General features: G+C 41.7%; 1 protein-coding gene across 1 annotated transcript in view; it reads right to left on the bottom strand.

Moving 5' to 3' along the window:
- Positions 1 to 15845, bottom strand: part of LOC115129264 (storkhead-box protein 2-like) — a 121357-nt gene extending 105512 nt beyond the window's left edge. Inside the window, exon 1 of the mRNA XM_029659424.2 lies at positions 15078 to 15845. Coding sequence (XP_029515284.2) covers positions 15078 to 15405 — 328 coding nt within the window. The 5' untranslated portion in view covers positions 15406 to 15845. The remainder of the gene's footprint in view (positions 1 to 15077) is intronic.
- Between the last annotated feature and the right edge of the window lie 877 nt (positions 15846 to 16722).

Genomic DNA, 16722 nt, shown 5'->3' on the forward strand with positions numbered 1-16722 from the left:
CTGCGAGGACGATCAGCTGTCCGTCCCGTCTCCCTGTAGCGTGTCTTAGGCGTCTCACAGTACGGACATTGCAATTTATTGCCCTGGCCACATCTGCAGTCCTCATGTCTCCTTGCAGCATGCCTAAGGCATGTTCACACAGATGAGCATGGACCCTGGGCATGTTTCTTTTGGTGTTTTCCAGAGTCAGTAGAAAGGCCTCTTTAGTGTCCTAAGTTTTCATAACTGTGAGCTTTATTGCCTACCGTCTGTAAGCTGTTAGTGTCTTAACGACCGTTCCACAGGTGCATGTTCATGGTTCATTGAACAAGCATGTGAAACAGTGTTTAAACCCTTTACAATGAAGATCTATGAAGTTATTTGGATTTTTACGATTTATCTTTGATGGACAGGGTCCTGAAAAAGGGACGTTTCTTTTTTTGCTGAGTTTACATTAGCTATAAGCATGTTATGTGAGTTTACATTAGCTATAAGCATGTTATGTAATTCATTATCTAACCCAATAGCCTATATACTATATCGTGATTGTTAGAAGAGAATTTGGCTGTAGAGATTTTTTCCCCCTCTAATTCCTCCTCGCACATCAAAACATCACCAAAACACACCTCTCACTCTTTGTGCAACACAACGTTCACCACAATAACAACAGCAAGCCCTCAGAAACACTTTAGCTTCCCATTATGAAAAAGGATAACTGCTTCATGCAATAACTCTCCCTGCGGCAAGCCATTCAGTAACACTAGCCCACATTACAAAGCACACCACTGCTTTCTACACAACAATGTTTAGCTCCAAGGATGCCCCTCCCTCTCCAAATACTAGAGTGGTGTTTTCTGCTTAGATGCTGCATTTTAGTGACCATTTTCAGGAACTGGGTCACACTTGTGGCACTATACAAGTATCTGCCAAAATAAAGGAAACACATGAGTAAATGAGGGTTCCGGTGGCTCGGTTCTGGTGTGGGGTGCATTTTCCTGCCATGGTTTAGGTCCTCTCAACCCTTTGGAAGGCAAGGTAAACTAGTCATTTATATCCTGATGGGAGTGGTCTCTTCCAGGATGACCACGCCCCCATCCACAGGGTGTGAGTGGTCACTGAATGGTTTGATGAGCATAAAAACAATGTAAAGCATATGCCATGGTAGTCTCAGTCACCAGATATTAACCCAATTGAACACTTATGGGAGATTCTGGAACGGCGCCTGGGAGAGCGTTTTCCACCACCATCAACAAAACACCAAATTATGGAATTTCTCGTGGAAGAATGGTGTCTTATCCATCCAAAAATTCTAGACACTTGTAGAATCTATGCCAAGGTGCATTGAAGCTGTTCTGGTGGCTCGTGGTGGTCCAGCACCCTATTAAGACAATTTATGTTTGCGTTTCCTTTATTTTGGCAGTTACCTGTACCTTTTGCTTTAAAGGGGAAATCAGCAGTTGCTACATTCATTTTTGGACATATAATTTAATTATACGTACCCATTGATTCTTGAAGAATATAAATGCCTCATGAACTTAGTTCAAATGTCATACCCCATCAGAACCTGAAATAAGCTTTTTTTTACCCAATATTTGTAAACAAAGTAAATGTAAACAAACACGAAATCAAATCCAATTTTATTTGTCACATACACAAGGTTAGCAGATGTTAATGCGAGTGTAGCGAAATGCTTGTGCTTCTAGTTCCGACAATGCAGTAATAACCAACGAGTAATCTAACCTAACAATTTCACAACAGCTACCTTATACACACAAGTGTAAAGGGATGAAGAATATGTACATAAAAATATATGAATGAGTGATGGTACATAACGGCATAGGCAAGATGCAGTAGATGGTATAGAGTACAGTATATACATATGAGATGAGTAATGAAGGGTATGTAAACATTAAGTGACATTGTTTAAAGTGGCTAGTGATACATTTTTACATCAATTTTTCCATTATTAAAGTGGCTGGAGTTGAGTCAGTATGTTGGCAGCAGCTTCTCTATGTTAGTGGTGGCTGTTTAACAGTCTGATGGCCTTGAGATAGAAGCTGTTTTTCAGTCTCTCGGTCCCTGCTTTGATGCACCTGTACTGACCTCGCATTCTGGATGATAGCGGGGTGTACAGGCAGTGGCTCGGGTGCTTGTTGTCCTTGATGATCTTTATGGCCTTCCTGTGACATCGGGTGGTGTAGGAGTCCTGGAGGTCAGGTAGTTTGCCCCCGGTGATGCGTTGTGCAGACCTCACTACCCTCTGGAGAGCCTTACGGTTGTGGGCGGAGCAGTTGCCATACCAGGCGGTGATACAGCCCGACAGGATGCTCTCGATCGTGCATCTGTAAAAGTTTGTGAGTACTTATGGTGACAAGCCGAATTTCTTCAGCTTCCTGAGGTTGAAGAGGCGCTGCTGCGCCTTCTTCACCACGCTGTCTGTGTGGGTGGACCAATTCAGTTTGTCCGTGATGTGTATGACGAGGAACTTAAAACTTACTTTAATCTAAAAACATGGTTAAAACTATAATGTTGATATCATGGATAGTCAGTCCTTACACCCATAGTTCGGTCTACGAATTTGAGGGTGGCTCCATTTCTCCAGCCCCGTACCTCAGCCTGTTACTGAAACAGTCGCTTTGTTATTGTTTCAACTACTAATTGCTGCTTTAAACTATCAGGAATTATCTGACAATTCAGAGAAAAAAAATTACAGAACATATCTTTCTGGGAGAGGCTCAAAACCAATGAACTATGATCTTACAAGACAGAATCCGAAAATACGTATTTTAGAATAATTTATTTAGACCCCTTCCCTGTTTCCAAATGTTGTTACGTTACAGCCTTATTCTAAAATGGATTGAATTATATTCCATTTACACACAATACCCCATAATGACAAATGTTGTTACGTTACAGCCTTATTCTAAAATGGAATGAATTATATTCCATTTACACACAATACCCCATAATGACAAAGCGAAAACAGTTGACATTTTTGCACATTTATTACAAATAAAAAAACAGAAATACCTTATTTACAGACCCTTTGCTATGGGACAGACCCTTTGCTATGGGACAGACCCTTTGCTATGGGACAGACCCTTTGCTATGGGACAGACCCTTTGCTATGGGACAGACCCTTTGCTATGGGACTAGGAATTGAGCTCAGCTGCATCATGTTTCCATTGATCATCCTTGAGTTGTTTCTACAACTTGATTGGAGTCCACCGGTGGTAAATTCAATTGATTGGACATGATTTAGAAAGGCACACACCTGTCTATATAAGGTCCCACAGTTGACAGTGCATGTCAGAGCAAAAACCAAGCCATGAGGTCGAAGGAATTGTCAGTAGAGCTCCGAAACAGGATTGTGTCGAGACACAGATCTGGGGAAGGGTACCAAAAAATGTCTGCAGCATTGAAGGTCCCCAAGAACACAGTGGCCTCCACCATAATTGTAGGTTGGTTAAGTTGATCCTGGTGTAACAAAGGCCTGTTTATTCAGCTGGTGCTCTATAAGTGTTACAATGTGATTGGTAACTAATAGCAAGGTAGAATGGATGTGCAGAAAAACTGTTGATAAAAAGGTTGTTACTGTCATGCAGCTGAGACTATAAGAAAACTAAATCAATAAGCACCAGTGACTTGGTCAATAAAGAAGTGGTCAGATGACTCAGATGCTAAGCTACAGGACTGTTTTGCTAGCACAGACTGGATTATGTTCCGGGATTCTTCCGATGGCATTGAGGAGTACACCATATTAGAGGTCGAACGATTAATTAGGACCGATTTCAAGTTTTCATAACAATCGGAAATTAGTATTTTTGGACGCTGATTTTTCCGCTTTTTGTATTTATAAAAAAATGACACCTTTATTTAACTAGGCAAGTCAGTTAAGAACACATTCTTACTTTCAATGACAGCCAAGGAACAGTGGGTTAACTGCCTTGTTCAACCTTACAGTTAACTAGTCCAACGCTCTAACCACCTGCCTCACGAGGAGCCCGCCTGTTACGCGAATGCAGTAAGAAGCCAAGGTAAGTTGCTAATCAATCATAATCTCTAGTTATAACTACACATGGTTGATGATATTATTAGTTTGTCTAGCGTGTCCTGCGTTGCATATAATCAATGCGGTGCGCATTCGTGGAAAAGGACTGTCGTTGCTCCAACGTGTACCTAACCATAAACATCAATGCCTTTCTTAAAATCAATACATATATTTTTTTACTTGCATATTTAGCTAAAAGAAATCCAGGTTAGCAGGCAATATTAACCAGGTGAAATTGTGTCACTTCTCTTGCGTTCATTGCACGCAGAGTCAGGGTATATGCAACAGTTTGGGCCGCCTGGCTCTTTGCCAACTAATTTGCCAGAATTTTTCGTATTTATGACATAACATTGAAGGTTGTGCAATGTAACAGCAATATTTTGACTTAGGGTTGCCACCCGGTAAAATACGGAATGGTTCTGTATTTCACTGAAAGAATAAACGTTTTGTTTTCGAGATGATAGTTTCCGGATTCGACCATATTAATGACCTAAGGCTCGTATTTCTGTGTGTTATTATGTTATAATTAAGTCAATGATTTGATAGAGCAGTCTGACTGAGCGATGGTAGGCACCAGCAGGCTCATAAGCATTCATTCAAACAGCACTTTCGTGCGTTTTGCCAGCAGCTCTTCGCTGTGCTTCAAGCATTGCGCTGTTTATGACTTCAAGCCTATAAACTCCCGAGATTAGGCTGGTGTAACCGATGTGAAATGGCTAGCTAGTTAGCGGGTTGCGCGCTAATAGCGTGTCAAACGTCACTCGCTCTGAGACTTGGAGTAGTTGTTCCCCTTGCTCTGCATGGTTAATGCTGCTTCGGTGGTGGCTGTTGTCATTGTGTTGCTGGTTCAAGCCCAGGTAGGAGCGAGGAGAGGGATGGAAGCTATACTGTTACACTGGCAATACTAAAGTGCCTATAAGAACATCCAATAGTCAAAGGTATATGAAATACAAATGGTATAGAGAGAAATAGTCCTATAATTCCTATAATAACTACAACCCAAAACTTCTTACCTGGGAATATTGAAGACTCATGTTAAAAGGAACCACCAGCTTTCATGTTCTCATTTTCTGAGCAAGGAACTTAAACGTTAGCTTTCTTACATGCCACATATTGCACTTTTACTTCTCCAACACTTAGTTTTTGCATTATTTAAACCAAATTGAACATGTTTCATTATTTATTTGAGGCTAAATTGATTTTATTGATGTATTATATAAAGTTAAAATAAGTGTTCATTCAGTATTGTTGTAATTGTCATTATTACAAATAAAAAACAAACAATTGGCCGATTAATCGGAACTGGCTTTTTTTGGTCCTCCAATAATCATTATCGGTATCGGCGTTGAAAAATCATAATCGGTCAACCTCTACACCACATCAGTCACTGGCTTCATCAATAAGTTCATTGATGACATCATCCCCACAGTGACCGTACGCACAGTGACCCGCTATGCCCTCAGTCGAACCATCAAACAGCCAAAGCGTCAATACAGGACAAAGTTTGAATCCTACTACACCGGCTCAGACGCTTGTCGGATGTGGCAGGACTTGCAAACTATTACAGACTACAAAGGGAAGCACAGCAGTGAGCTGCCCAGTGACACGAGCCTACCAGACAAGCTAAATTACTTCTATGCTCGGGTCGAGGCAAGCAACACAGAAGCATGCATGAGAGCATCAGCTGTTCCAGACGACTGTGTGATCATGCTCTCCGTAGCCGATGTGAGTAAGACCTTTAAACAGGTCAACATTCACAAGGCCGCAGGGCCAGAAGGATTACCAGGATGTGTACTCCAAGCATGCGCTGACCAACTGGCAAGTGTCTTCACTGACATTTTCAACATGTCCCTGTAATAATAACATGTTTCAAGCAGACCAACATAGTCCCTGTGCCCAAGAACACTAAGGTAACCTACCTAAATGACTACCGATCCATAGCACTCACATCTGTAGCCAAGAAGTGCTTTGAAAGGCTGGTCATGGCTCACATCAACACCATTATCCCAGAAACCCTAGACCCACTCCATAATTTGCATACCGCCCCAACAGATCCACAGATGATGTGATGTCTATTGCACTCCACACTGCCCTTTCCCACCTGGTCAAAATGAACTCCTACGTGAGAATGCTATTCATCAATTACAGCTCAGCGTTCAACACCAAAGTGCCCTCAAAGCTAATCACTAAGCTAAGGACCCTGGGACTAAACACCTCCCTCTGCAACTGGATTCTGGACTTCCTGTAAAAATACAAATATGAATAATATTATGCTGACTCAGCTGTGCCTCATAAGTAATACAACAAATGATCTGTTACCAGTGTGATCATACACCTAAAATTTGAAAATATAATTTGAGAAGAACAGCATTGGCAGGGCAAACCAGGCATGGCCAATACACAGTGATAATGTATTGGGCCAATAGCCTACTGCACAAACCTCATTGAAAACAGAACTGTTTTTAATGAGTTAATGTTGCATATGCTTACATTTTTTAAGTCATGTTTTTTTTAAATCTGAGTGGTAGATCTCAGCTTGCATTTTAAATCAGAAATTGATGTTCAATCAGAAAAGGTCAGTGACCACTGGTACAGTATAGTGTTTACTCAAAGTAAATGGTTCTCAGGTGCCGTCTTTAGAACCCCCTTGAAACTATGCAATTAGACCAGAACACGTCAGTTTGAGTAGACTTAACCTGACAAGAGATCACAACAAGACTAAACATGCTCTTTGCAAATAGGCAACAGGATGGGAGCTACCTTACAAATGTGTTGTAGGGAAGGTAACAAAGAGCCCCAAATGGTATGTGTCCCGCTAGCCTACCTCATTCTAGCTGGCTAGCAGAATCATTCAGAAAAAACACCTGCAAGAGCAATGCATATTACAGTGTGTTACAACATCTGATGCTTGTGCTTCAGGCCATACTTATTTACTCACCAGATCAGTTATTCGTGTCAGTCTAAAAATGTCTATGGATAAAAATGAATTCCCTGTCTTATCTCTTGAAATAGCTCCAGATACTGGTATGTGCACCATAAAGAGGACATCATTAAAATGGTGGGGTGGTATTCTTCGCTATGCAACTGTGGCACCTAGTGGACAAAGAAGGACTTAAAAGTCAAATATTTACAATGATGTTAGCTTTTGTTGCATTTCTTAGGCGAAGTCGTTACCATAACAAACCTACCTGCAGAGCTTTCAAAGAAAAGTCCAACAAAATACAGTCAGAATTGCAATGACATCCAATGACAACTCAAGCATCACAGTTAGAAATAGACTGAATGGTACTTGTATGTCCCGATGCTTGAAGTTAACTAATGTTTTTGCACATTCAAGGCTAAGCCCTAAATATTTACTGAGAAGTTAGCTAGCTCATCCTCAGGATGTCGCTGGATGTGTGACTTATGTTATTCCAGTGTATTACAATTGGAGTCAACTATGGTAATTTCCATGTAAAAGGACCCATGAGCACCAACATGTGAAGTTTTTATAGAAGCATGTCAAATTGAGTGTCAAATGAAAGCGAAGTCTATATTCTTGAGAAATTAAGGCATATACACATTTTGCAACCATTTTACATCCTAAAAATGTGGAATAAGCAAAGGCTCTGATTTGTGGTCAAACAGATGGAAAAGGGGTCTTAGACAACATTTACCAGACAAAACTGCCGCAAATACATCAAAACACAATGATGTAGAAGTACAGACCCCTGCCAACTAATATCAACACTTATTATGTTTTGGATAGATTGTTCTGCCTTCGGTAAGCTTAAGAAACATTGCCTTGTGCCTTAAAAGTCTATTACCCAAAACCCACATTTCTTTAAGTTATTTTCTCATTTCTCTCCCTCTTGAGGGGGGAAGGATAATGAAAGATAACACAAGGTAGACCTAAAAATATGTTAGTGTTTTAACTGATATCAATTGTTTCTGTATTATTAAGAGATTAAAACTCAATTCCGTTACCAAATTGTACTTCCGAAAAAAATGATTGGTAACGGAATTTCTGCAATTGAACTGGCTACAATGGGAAGTCATAGTAGTCACACCAACAGTTGGGTTCCCAAGTTTGGACAGCACAGTAGAGTATGCAAGAGTTGAGTACACTATAATGTACTGTACTGTTTCGTACTGAAGTATGATGTGCTACACTCTACTGAGCTCTACTGTTCTGTACTTTAATGTCCAAACTCATGAAACATAGACGTCTATGATTGGTTCGGATTTGGTCCGGTCCGGACCAACCACATGGTCTTGTTTGGGGGGCAGAGCTAATTAAAATAATACCCCGTGTGTAGAATAATACCCAAATATGCAAAGAAGGATATTGCATATTTATACATTTGTGGTTCAATAACCAAATGTTATTGTTGTTGTTTAAGTCAAGGTGTCATGTCACAGCAGACACCCCATTGTTCCTGCAGACATGTTGAATCTTCATTTGGAGCAGAAAACATGGACACATGAAAAACTGAGGGAGATTTTATAGAAATTCTGTTACCAAACTTTGCATCTGCACAATTCTACCAGTAAATGTGTGACACACACAGGTGTCTGTAATCATGGCCGGGTGTGGCCTGATATCATTGGTTAATTCTTAGATGTAAAAATAACATACCAAAAACATGAATGGATAGCATACGATCATAGATACAATGTGGCTCCATAGGCCTACAAAAATGTACAATGCTGTCTGGATCTTTAATTTAAAAAGACTCTTGCTCCCGTCGGGCCTCATTTACTGAAGGGAGCAAGAGTCTTTAAATTAAAGATCCAGGCAGCCTCTCGTTTTAACAATAAATTGTCCCTTCAGTCTCAACATAGACTTTGATCTGAAGCCATTCTTGTGATTCCTGTGATTTTGTCATTGTAAATGTTTGTAGGCCTTTGTAGCCACATTGTATCTATGATCGTATGCTATCCATTCATGTTTTTGGTATGTTATTTTTACATCTAAGAATTAACCAATGATATCAGGCCACACCCGGCCATGATTACAGACACCTGTGTGTGTCCTTTGACACTATATAAACTAGTCACCCAACGTTGGTTATTAGGTTATTCAATTATTGCATCTGAGCTGCTAGAGTGTGCGTCTCTCCTTTAATTTTTCAGTTGTTCAACTTATAAATCAATGGTTTTTGTTTGGCATACATTTTAAGAGTCTCGGTGCAATTCTGTTACCATGGGATTGCCCCTATCCAAAAGCAGTATTACTGGGGGATGATCCTGCTTAAAGGATGAGTGCCTTCCCCACTGGAAATACTTCAGAGATCAGAAAGGAACCCCGTGACCACAACATAATGACTCTCACAGGCATTGTCTACACCTGAGTCTGATCCACCTTTCTCTCAGAGAGTCAGAGAAAAAGAGATCAAGAGCGAGAGAGGGGGAGGGAGAGAGAGCACTATCCCGTCCTGCTCACCTGTTTTGTGTCTAGATTCTAAGTCTAAGACATGTTGATACCTACTCAACCTGAGCCATATATTGAGGCCTTATGTTCATTAGGCCCTTATGTTAATAATAAAACATACGGCCAAATAATTCTATGAAATAAAATGCAACTGTATTTGTTCAAACAAGAAGGCACTACATAGGTAGTCCAACCTCATTAGGTGGCAGCACTGAACCAGGTTGTTGTAAAAAGGTAAGCTACCATTCTTTTTAACATTACCAAGTGAAGTACTGAATGATGAAGGGAAAAAATAAAATGCCTTTGTGTGTGTACACGTGTGTGTCTGAGAGAGAGAAGGGGGGGGGGGGGGGCAAGAGAGAGAGGCCAGGAAACAACCTGCCTGGAGGTGTGAGCCCAACACAGCTGGCAGGGAAACAGTGGTCTGATGAGAGAGGAGAGGAGATTTACGAGGAGCTGTGACACGTAGCGCCCTCCTCCTGCCTGCAGAGACAGAGTCCACACGGAACACACCACTGACTCCCCCACACAGCAGACAGAGCCAGGGAAGAGGAACAGAACAGTACCAGAGCACTACATTATCACCTCAATGCTGCTGGGCTGTTCTTCTGCTCATCTTTGTAGAGAAACAAAAGGGTGTTTCTTTTTTTTTATCTGATGAATTCAACTACCGGTAATTGTGTTGCGGGAATAGGTGTGTAGATGTATGCGTGTGTGTCACAGGAGTGGGTAATTTGATAACAGTGTAATTTTATCCTCAGACAAATTACAACTACAAAGGCTCTAGAGACCTTCATGTTACCATAGGTAGATGAGGCAGACTAGATGAAGGAACAGTTTAAAGGATGGGTGTCCTGGTAGGTGAGGGGGTTCCCCTTTCTGCCTCCTCCTACCCCTGACTACTAGTCACAAACACAGATGTAAGGGTGCATGGCTCTTCCTTGGGCCTTGATGCCCTATAAAAGACCAGAGACCACAAGTACAGTAACTGAAAGATAATAGCGAGGAAAGAACATTGTCACGTGGTTGAGAGCAAACACTTAGAGAATGTTGGGACTCGATATCAATGATGACCCAAGTGCTGCACTGTGGTTGGCAGTGTTCCGCACTGGGACTCAAACACAATACAGTCCTTGATGCAATGTGATTCAGCAGCAATGCCTCATCTCTTACCGCTCCAACCCCAACCCACTTTTATCCTACAGAAAGGAGAGAGTCTACAGCAGCTGGTACTGAAAAACACATCAGGGCAACACTTCACTATTGTGGAGTTTAACAGTTAGGTAGATACAGTGCCTTTAGAAAGTGTTCAGACCCCTTGACTTTTTCCACATTTTGTTACATTACAGCCTTATTCTAAAATATATTAAATATATTTTTTTCAGCAATCTACACATAAAGAAAACAGTTTTTGTAATTTTTGCATATGTATAAAAAAACATTGTATTTACATAAGTATTCAAACCTTTTGATATGTGACTAGAAATTGAGCTCTGGTGCATCATGTTTCCATTGATCATCCTTGAGATGTTTCTACAGCTTGATTGGAATCCAACTGTGGTAAATTTAAGTGATTGAACATGATTTGGAAAGGCACACACCTGTCTATATAAGGTCCCACAGTTGACAGTGCATGTCAGAGCAAAAACCAAGCCATGAGGTTGAAGGAATTGTCCGTAGAGCTCCGAGAAAGGATTGTGACGAGGGCACAGATCTGGGGAAGGGTATCAAAAAATGTCTGCAGCATTGAAGGTCCCCAAGAACACAGTGGCCTCCATCATTCTTAACTGGAAGAAGTTTGGAAGCACCAAGAGTCTTCCTAGAGCTGGCCGCGCCCAAACTGAGCAATCGGGGGAGAAGTCCCTTGGTCAGCAAGGTGACCAAGAACCTGATGGTCACTGACAGAGATCCAGAGTTCCTCTGTGGAGATGGGAGAACCTTCCAAAAGGACACCCATCTCTGCAGTACTCCACCAATCAGGCCTTTATGGTAGACTGGCCAGACGGAAGCCACTCCTCAGTAAAAGGCACACAACAGCCCGTTTGCCAATAGGGATCTAAAGGACTCTCAGACCATGAGAAACAATATTCTCTGATCTGATGAAACCAAGGTTGAACTCTTTGGCCTGAAAGCCAAGCGTCACGTCTGAAGGAAACATGGCACCATCCCTACGGTGAAGCATGGTGGTGGCAGCATTATGCTGTGGGGATTTTTTCAGCGGCAGGGACTGGGTGTATAGTCAGGATTGAGGCAAAGATGAACGGAGCAAAGTACAGAGAGATCCCTTTATGAAAAACGTGCTCCAGAGTACTCAGGACCTCAGACTGGGGTGAAGGTTCACCTTCCAACAGGACAACGATCCTAAGCACACAGCCAAGACAATGCAGGAATGGCTTCGGGACAAGTCTCTGAATGTCCTTGAGTGGCCCAGCCAGAGCCCGGACTTGAACTTGATCTAACATCTCTGGAGAAACCTGAAAATAGCTGTGCAGCAACGCTCCACATCCAACCTGATAGAGCTGAGAGGATCTGCAGAGAAGAATGGGAGAAACTTCCCAAATACAGGTGTGCCAAGCTTGTAGCGTCAGGGTAGCCTAGTGGTTAGAGTGTTGGGCTAGTAACCAGAAGGTTGCAAGTTCAAACCCCCGTGCTGACAAGGTACAAATCTGTCGTTCTGCCTCTGAACAGGCAGTTATAACCCACTGTTCCTAGGCCGTCATTGAAAATAAGAATTTGTTCTTAACTGACTTGCCTAGTTAAATAAAGGAAAAATAAAATAAATACCCAAGAAGACTCAAGGGTGTACTCGCTGCCAAAGGTGCTTTAACAAACTACTGATTAAAGGGTCTGAATACTTACAGTGGGACAAAAAAGTATTTAGTCAGCCACCAATTGTGCAAGTTCTCCCACTTAAAAAGATGAGAGAGGCCTATAATTTTCATCATAGGTACACTTCAACTATGACAGACAAAATGAGAAGAAAAAAAATCCTGAAAATCACATTGTAGGAATTTTTATGAATTTATTTGCAAATTATGGTGGAAAATAAGTATTTGGTCAATAACAAAAGTTTATCTCAATACTTTGTTATATACCCTTTGTTGGCAATGACAGAGGTCAAACGTTTTCTGTAAGTCTTCACAAAGTTTTCACACACTGTTGCTGGTATTTTGGCCCATTCCTCCATGCAGATCTCCTCTAGAGCAGTGATGTTTTGGGGCTGTTGCTGGGCAACATGGACTTTCAACTCCCCCCAAAGATTTTCTATGGGGTTGAGATCTGGAGACTGCCTAGGCCACTCCAGGACCTTGAAATGCTTCTTACGAAGCCACTCCTTCGTTGCCCGGGTGGTGTGTTTGGGATCATTGTCATGCTGAAAGACCCAGCCACGTTTCATCTTGAATGCCCTTGCTGATGGTAGAATTTGTTACTTTGGTCCCAGCTCTCTGCAGGTCATTCACTAGGTCCCCCTGTGTGGTTCTGGGATTTTTGCTCACCGTTCTTGTGATCATTTTGACCCCACGGGGTGAGATCTTGAGTGGAGCCCCAGATCGCGGGAGATTTTCAGTGGTCTTGTATGTCTTCCATTTCCTAATAATTGCTCCCACAGTTGATTTCTTCAAACCAAGCTGCCTACCTATTGCAGATTTAGTCATCTCAGCCTGGTGCAGGTCTACAATTTTGTTTCTGTCTGGTGTCCTTTGACAGCTCTTTCGTCTTGGCCATAGTGGAGTTTGGAGTGTGACTGTTTGAGGTTGTGGACAGGTGTCTTTTATACTGATGAGCCATAAATCTTGCTTGTTTGTAGGTGACCAAATACTTATTTTCCACCATAATTTGCAAATAAATTCATAAAAAATCCTACAATGTGATTTTCTGGATTTTTTCCCCCTCATTTTGTCTGTCATAGTTGAAGTGTACCTATGATGAAAATTACAGGCCTCTCATCTTTTTAAGTGGGAGAACTTGCACAATTGGTGGCTGACTAAATACTTTTTTGCCCCACTGTATTTAAATGTTGTTTTTTTTTTTTCTAATACATTTGCAAAAATGTCTGAATGCCTATTTTTGCTTCATCATTATGGGTTATTGTGTTAAATACATTTGAGAATAAAGCTCTAAAGTAACCAAATGTCAAGCGGTCTGAATACTTCCTGAACGCACTGTATGCAGCCTACATTTCCCACTTCTCATATAGGGCTCTTTTTTCACCATTTTCTTTTCTACCACATAGGCTTCGGCTACACCGGATAGTAGGTCTGAAGTGATGTAAACACTGCTCTATTGCTACTTTGAAAACATGCCTGTCGGCCTGTCTAGAATAAAGAGATGTGTGTGATGTTTCTGCTCTGATTGGAGAGAATAAAAGGAGGAATGTTTGTGATAAAGCACTCATTCTCTACTGTAGAAAATGCACTAAAATGTAGTCTGGAGAAATACAACATTGGTAATAACAATGTTATGGGCTAAATGTAAAAAATTATATTTCCCATGTATCTACAGCCAACCTACAAAGTGACTTTGGCAGAATGTAGTGCTGAGCCATTAAACTAATTAACCAACATCCGCTCAAACTCCTGAACTCATCATGAGAGGCCAGTGGCTCATGGGTCTGTGTACCCACATCCATAGCAACATTTCAGAGGCGGTCCTAGCTTTTTGGGTGCCCTAAGTTTTATTTACAATACGTGTCTCCAAAATGACAACACATTATTTATGGTTCATTTCTATTGGGCACAAAATCATCTCAAACACAACCAAAACCAACAGCAAATGCCTCCAACACATTTGTAGAGTCACAAGCTTGATGTAGTCATTGTGTGCTATGAATATGGGACCAAATACTAAACTTTTGACTACTTTAATACACATAAGTGTATTTGTGCCAATACTTTTGGTCCCCTAAAATGGGGGGACTATGTACAAAGTGCTGTAATTTCTAAATGGTTCACGCAATTTGGATACAAATACCTTCAAATTAAAGCTGACAGTCTGCGCTTTAAACTCAGTCATTATATCATTTCAAATCCAAATTGCTGGAGTACAGGGCCAAAACAACAACAAAATTGTCACTGTCCCAATACCTTTGGAGCTCAATGTATATTGGAAATTGATCTGTGGCCTACAGAAGGGGGGCCGCCAGTTGCCCATCCCTGATGTATAGGATGAGTAATTGAGGCCTGGGTGTGTAAGCTTACACCACCAGAGTGATTGGCATGCATGATTCTATTCATAAACTGAGACAAGTCGCTCTCCTCCTCCGAGGTGTATTCAATGTCTTTAAACAGCTGACTAAGAGCATATCAAATACATCGCTATGGTTCCTATGGCAAGACCTCTGTTTAGTTCATGTTTGCCTGTCGGTAGATGTTGAAATAGCCCTTGGCCCGATAAAGTATATTCCTGCTTAGGCATGTTACATTAATTGTCTAAAAGTGTTGCAAAGCGAACATTGAAGATTTTGAATGCAGCCCAAAATGGCCAAACAGTGGTTAACACCACTTCTGATGTGCCTGCATTGTATTGATGCTGGTGTGCCGCATAGCATCAACAATAACAACACAACAACATAGACATAAAATGATATTGCTGATGGCATTGTTTTAAAGTACACAATGCCATCATTTTGCTTACCTAAATATTTGATGTGGAACCCTCGCGGAGGTTTGAGAGACCTCCTCATCCATCCCTCTCTGAGAACCTCCAGGTGATCCTCTTTACCCTGGATCAACAGCACGTGCTCGTCAATCCAGCCCAGGAAAAACGTGTCCGATATGGCGTCCGATATTCTTTGATTCCAAACGTGCTGTGTGTTCTCAGCTTTAAAATCCGCAAAAATCTCATAGCCGGTGTGATGGCGCGGCAGTTCGTCGCTCTCAGACACACCAGTCGAATCACCCTTGCCGATCCGAGTCAATACGATGGCCAGGGAGTGCGGCGCTATCTGCAGAAAAGACTCCATTGTCGAGTTGTCCTAAGTCGTGAACGTTAAGTCATGAACAACATCAAATATGACACCATTCCGTTTTATACATAAATCCGAGTAGGGTAGCTAGGCAGACGACTTTGTTCTGTAACGAAGACATAGCACACATTCCACAGTAGGCTGCACAGCTCCTATTTTTTTCTATCCAGCCTAGTCAAGGCAACGTACCTGTCTGATGTTTTATGTCGAACGTACTCCTCAAATTAATCGAAATGACATCCACGTCTCAACCCTGGTTAACCGGGGGCGAATTGTATCGAATTCGACTACAAATTGGGAGCTAATAATTTAATCTAACAGAGAACGGTTACCGAGAATTCGATCTCGTGGGACACCTGTCCCTACTGCACCGCGCTCAAACTCGTGCCATCGCCTATTGTATATTGAAGGTAAACCCCTTCTTACCTTACGAGCACAAGGAGTCCAATTTCAAGGTACCGGTGATCTTTCTCCAACAGGCAAGGTAAAATCCTTGGAGAAATCCTCAGGCGGGCCTCCAAGGTGTTATTACGCCACCTGCAGGCTGCTGTTCGCAGATAAACTTGAGTAAAGGTTGTTTCTTGTTGCACAGTGCAGCTGGTGCCAGCCAACCAGACAAAAATACCACTGTTCAGGCATAGGGCCTATAAAATAGATTCTGTAGCTGTCCATGAACAAAACCCCTAAACTTATTGAGAAGATGCAAATTAAGTACTTTTATATCTATTCTAGCTCTACTGTCCTAAAGAAATGGTTGGCACCCCATCCGTCCATTTCAATTGTGTTTATTGGAAACCAGTATATTAAACCAGTGCATTGTCACCTATACAACATTATCTAGTAAAGTTAAGTTTGGCTACTCTGTGTGACTCAAGCACTCAACGCGTGTCCTATGGTTGTTGGGCATATATCAGGGAGGTAATCATATATAACTCACCTTACCTCTCTTGACTTTTGGGGGGTTGAAGTCAGCCTATGAGCAACCCTATTGGTTTGGGTATTACCACATGCTGGTCCCTTTTGGTCCTGCACCTGACCTAGGCCAGCGATCAGTTGTCATGAGCCCGAGGAGCATCAGACAGACGTGAGACTGCCCACACAACCGGATTAGACCAAAGTCAGTCCTTACAGTGTAGATAAGTCCTTACAGTCTAGATAAGTCCTTAGTCTAGATAAGTCAGTCCTTACAGTGTAGGTGAGTGAATTCAGTGAAGGGAAAACAGTGAAGCAAAAGCCCAAACCTTCTCTACAGTACAAATATGACAGATTTATGACAGTCTAGAAGGTTTAACAGATGATATCTATCACTTGTAT

Source organism: Oncorhynchus nerka, linkage group LG5 (genome assembly GCF_034236695.1).
Source record: "Oncorhynchus nerka isolate Pitt River linkage group LG5, Oner_Uvic_2.0, whole genome shotgun sequence".
Lineage (NCBI taxonomy): Eukaryota > Metazoa > Chordata > Actinopteri > Salmoniformes > Salmonidae > Oncorhynchus > Oncorhynchus nerka.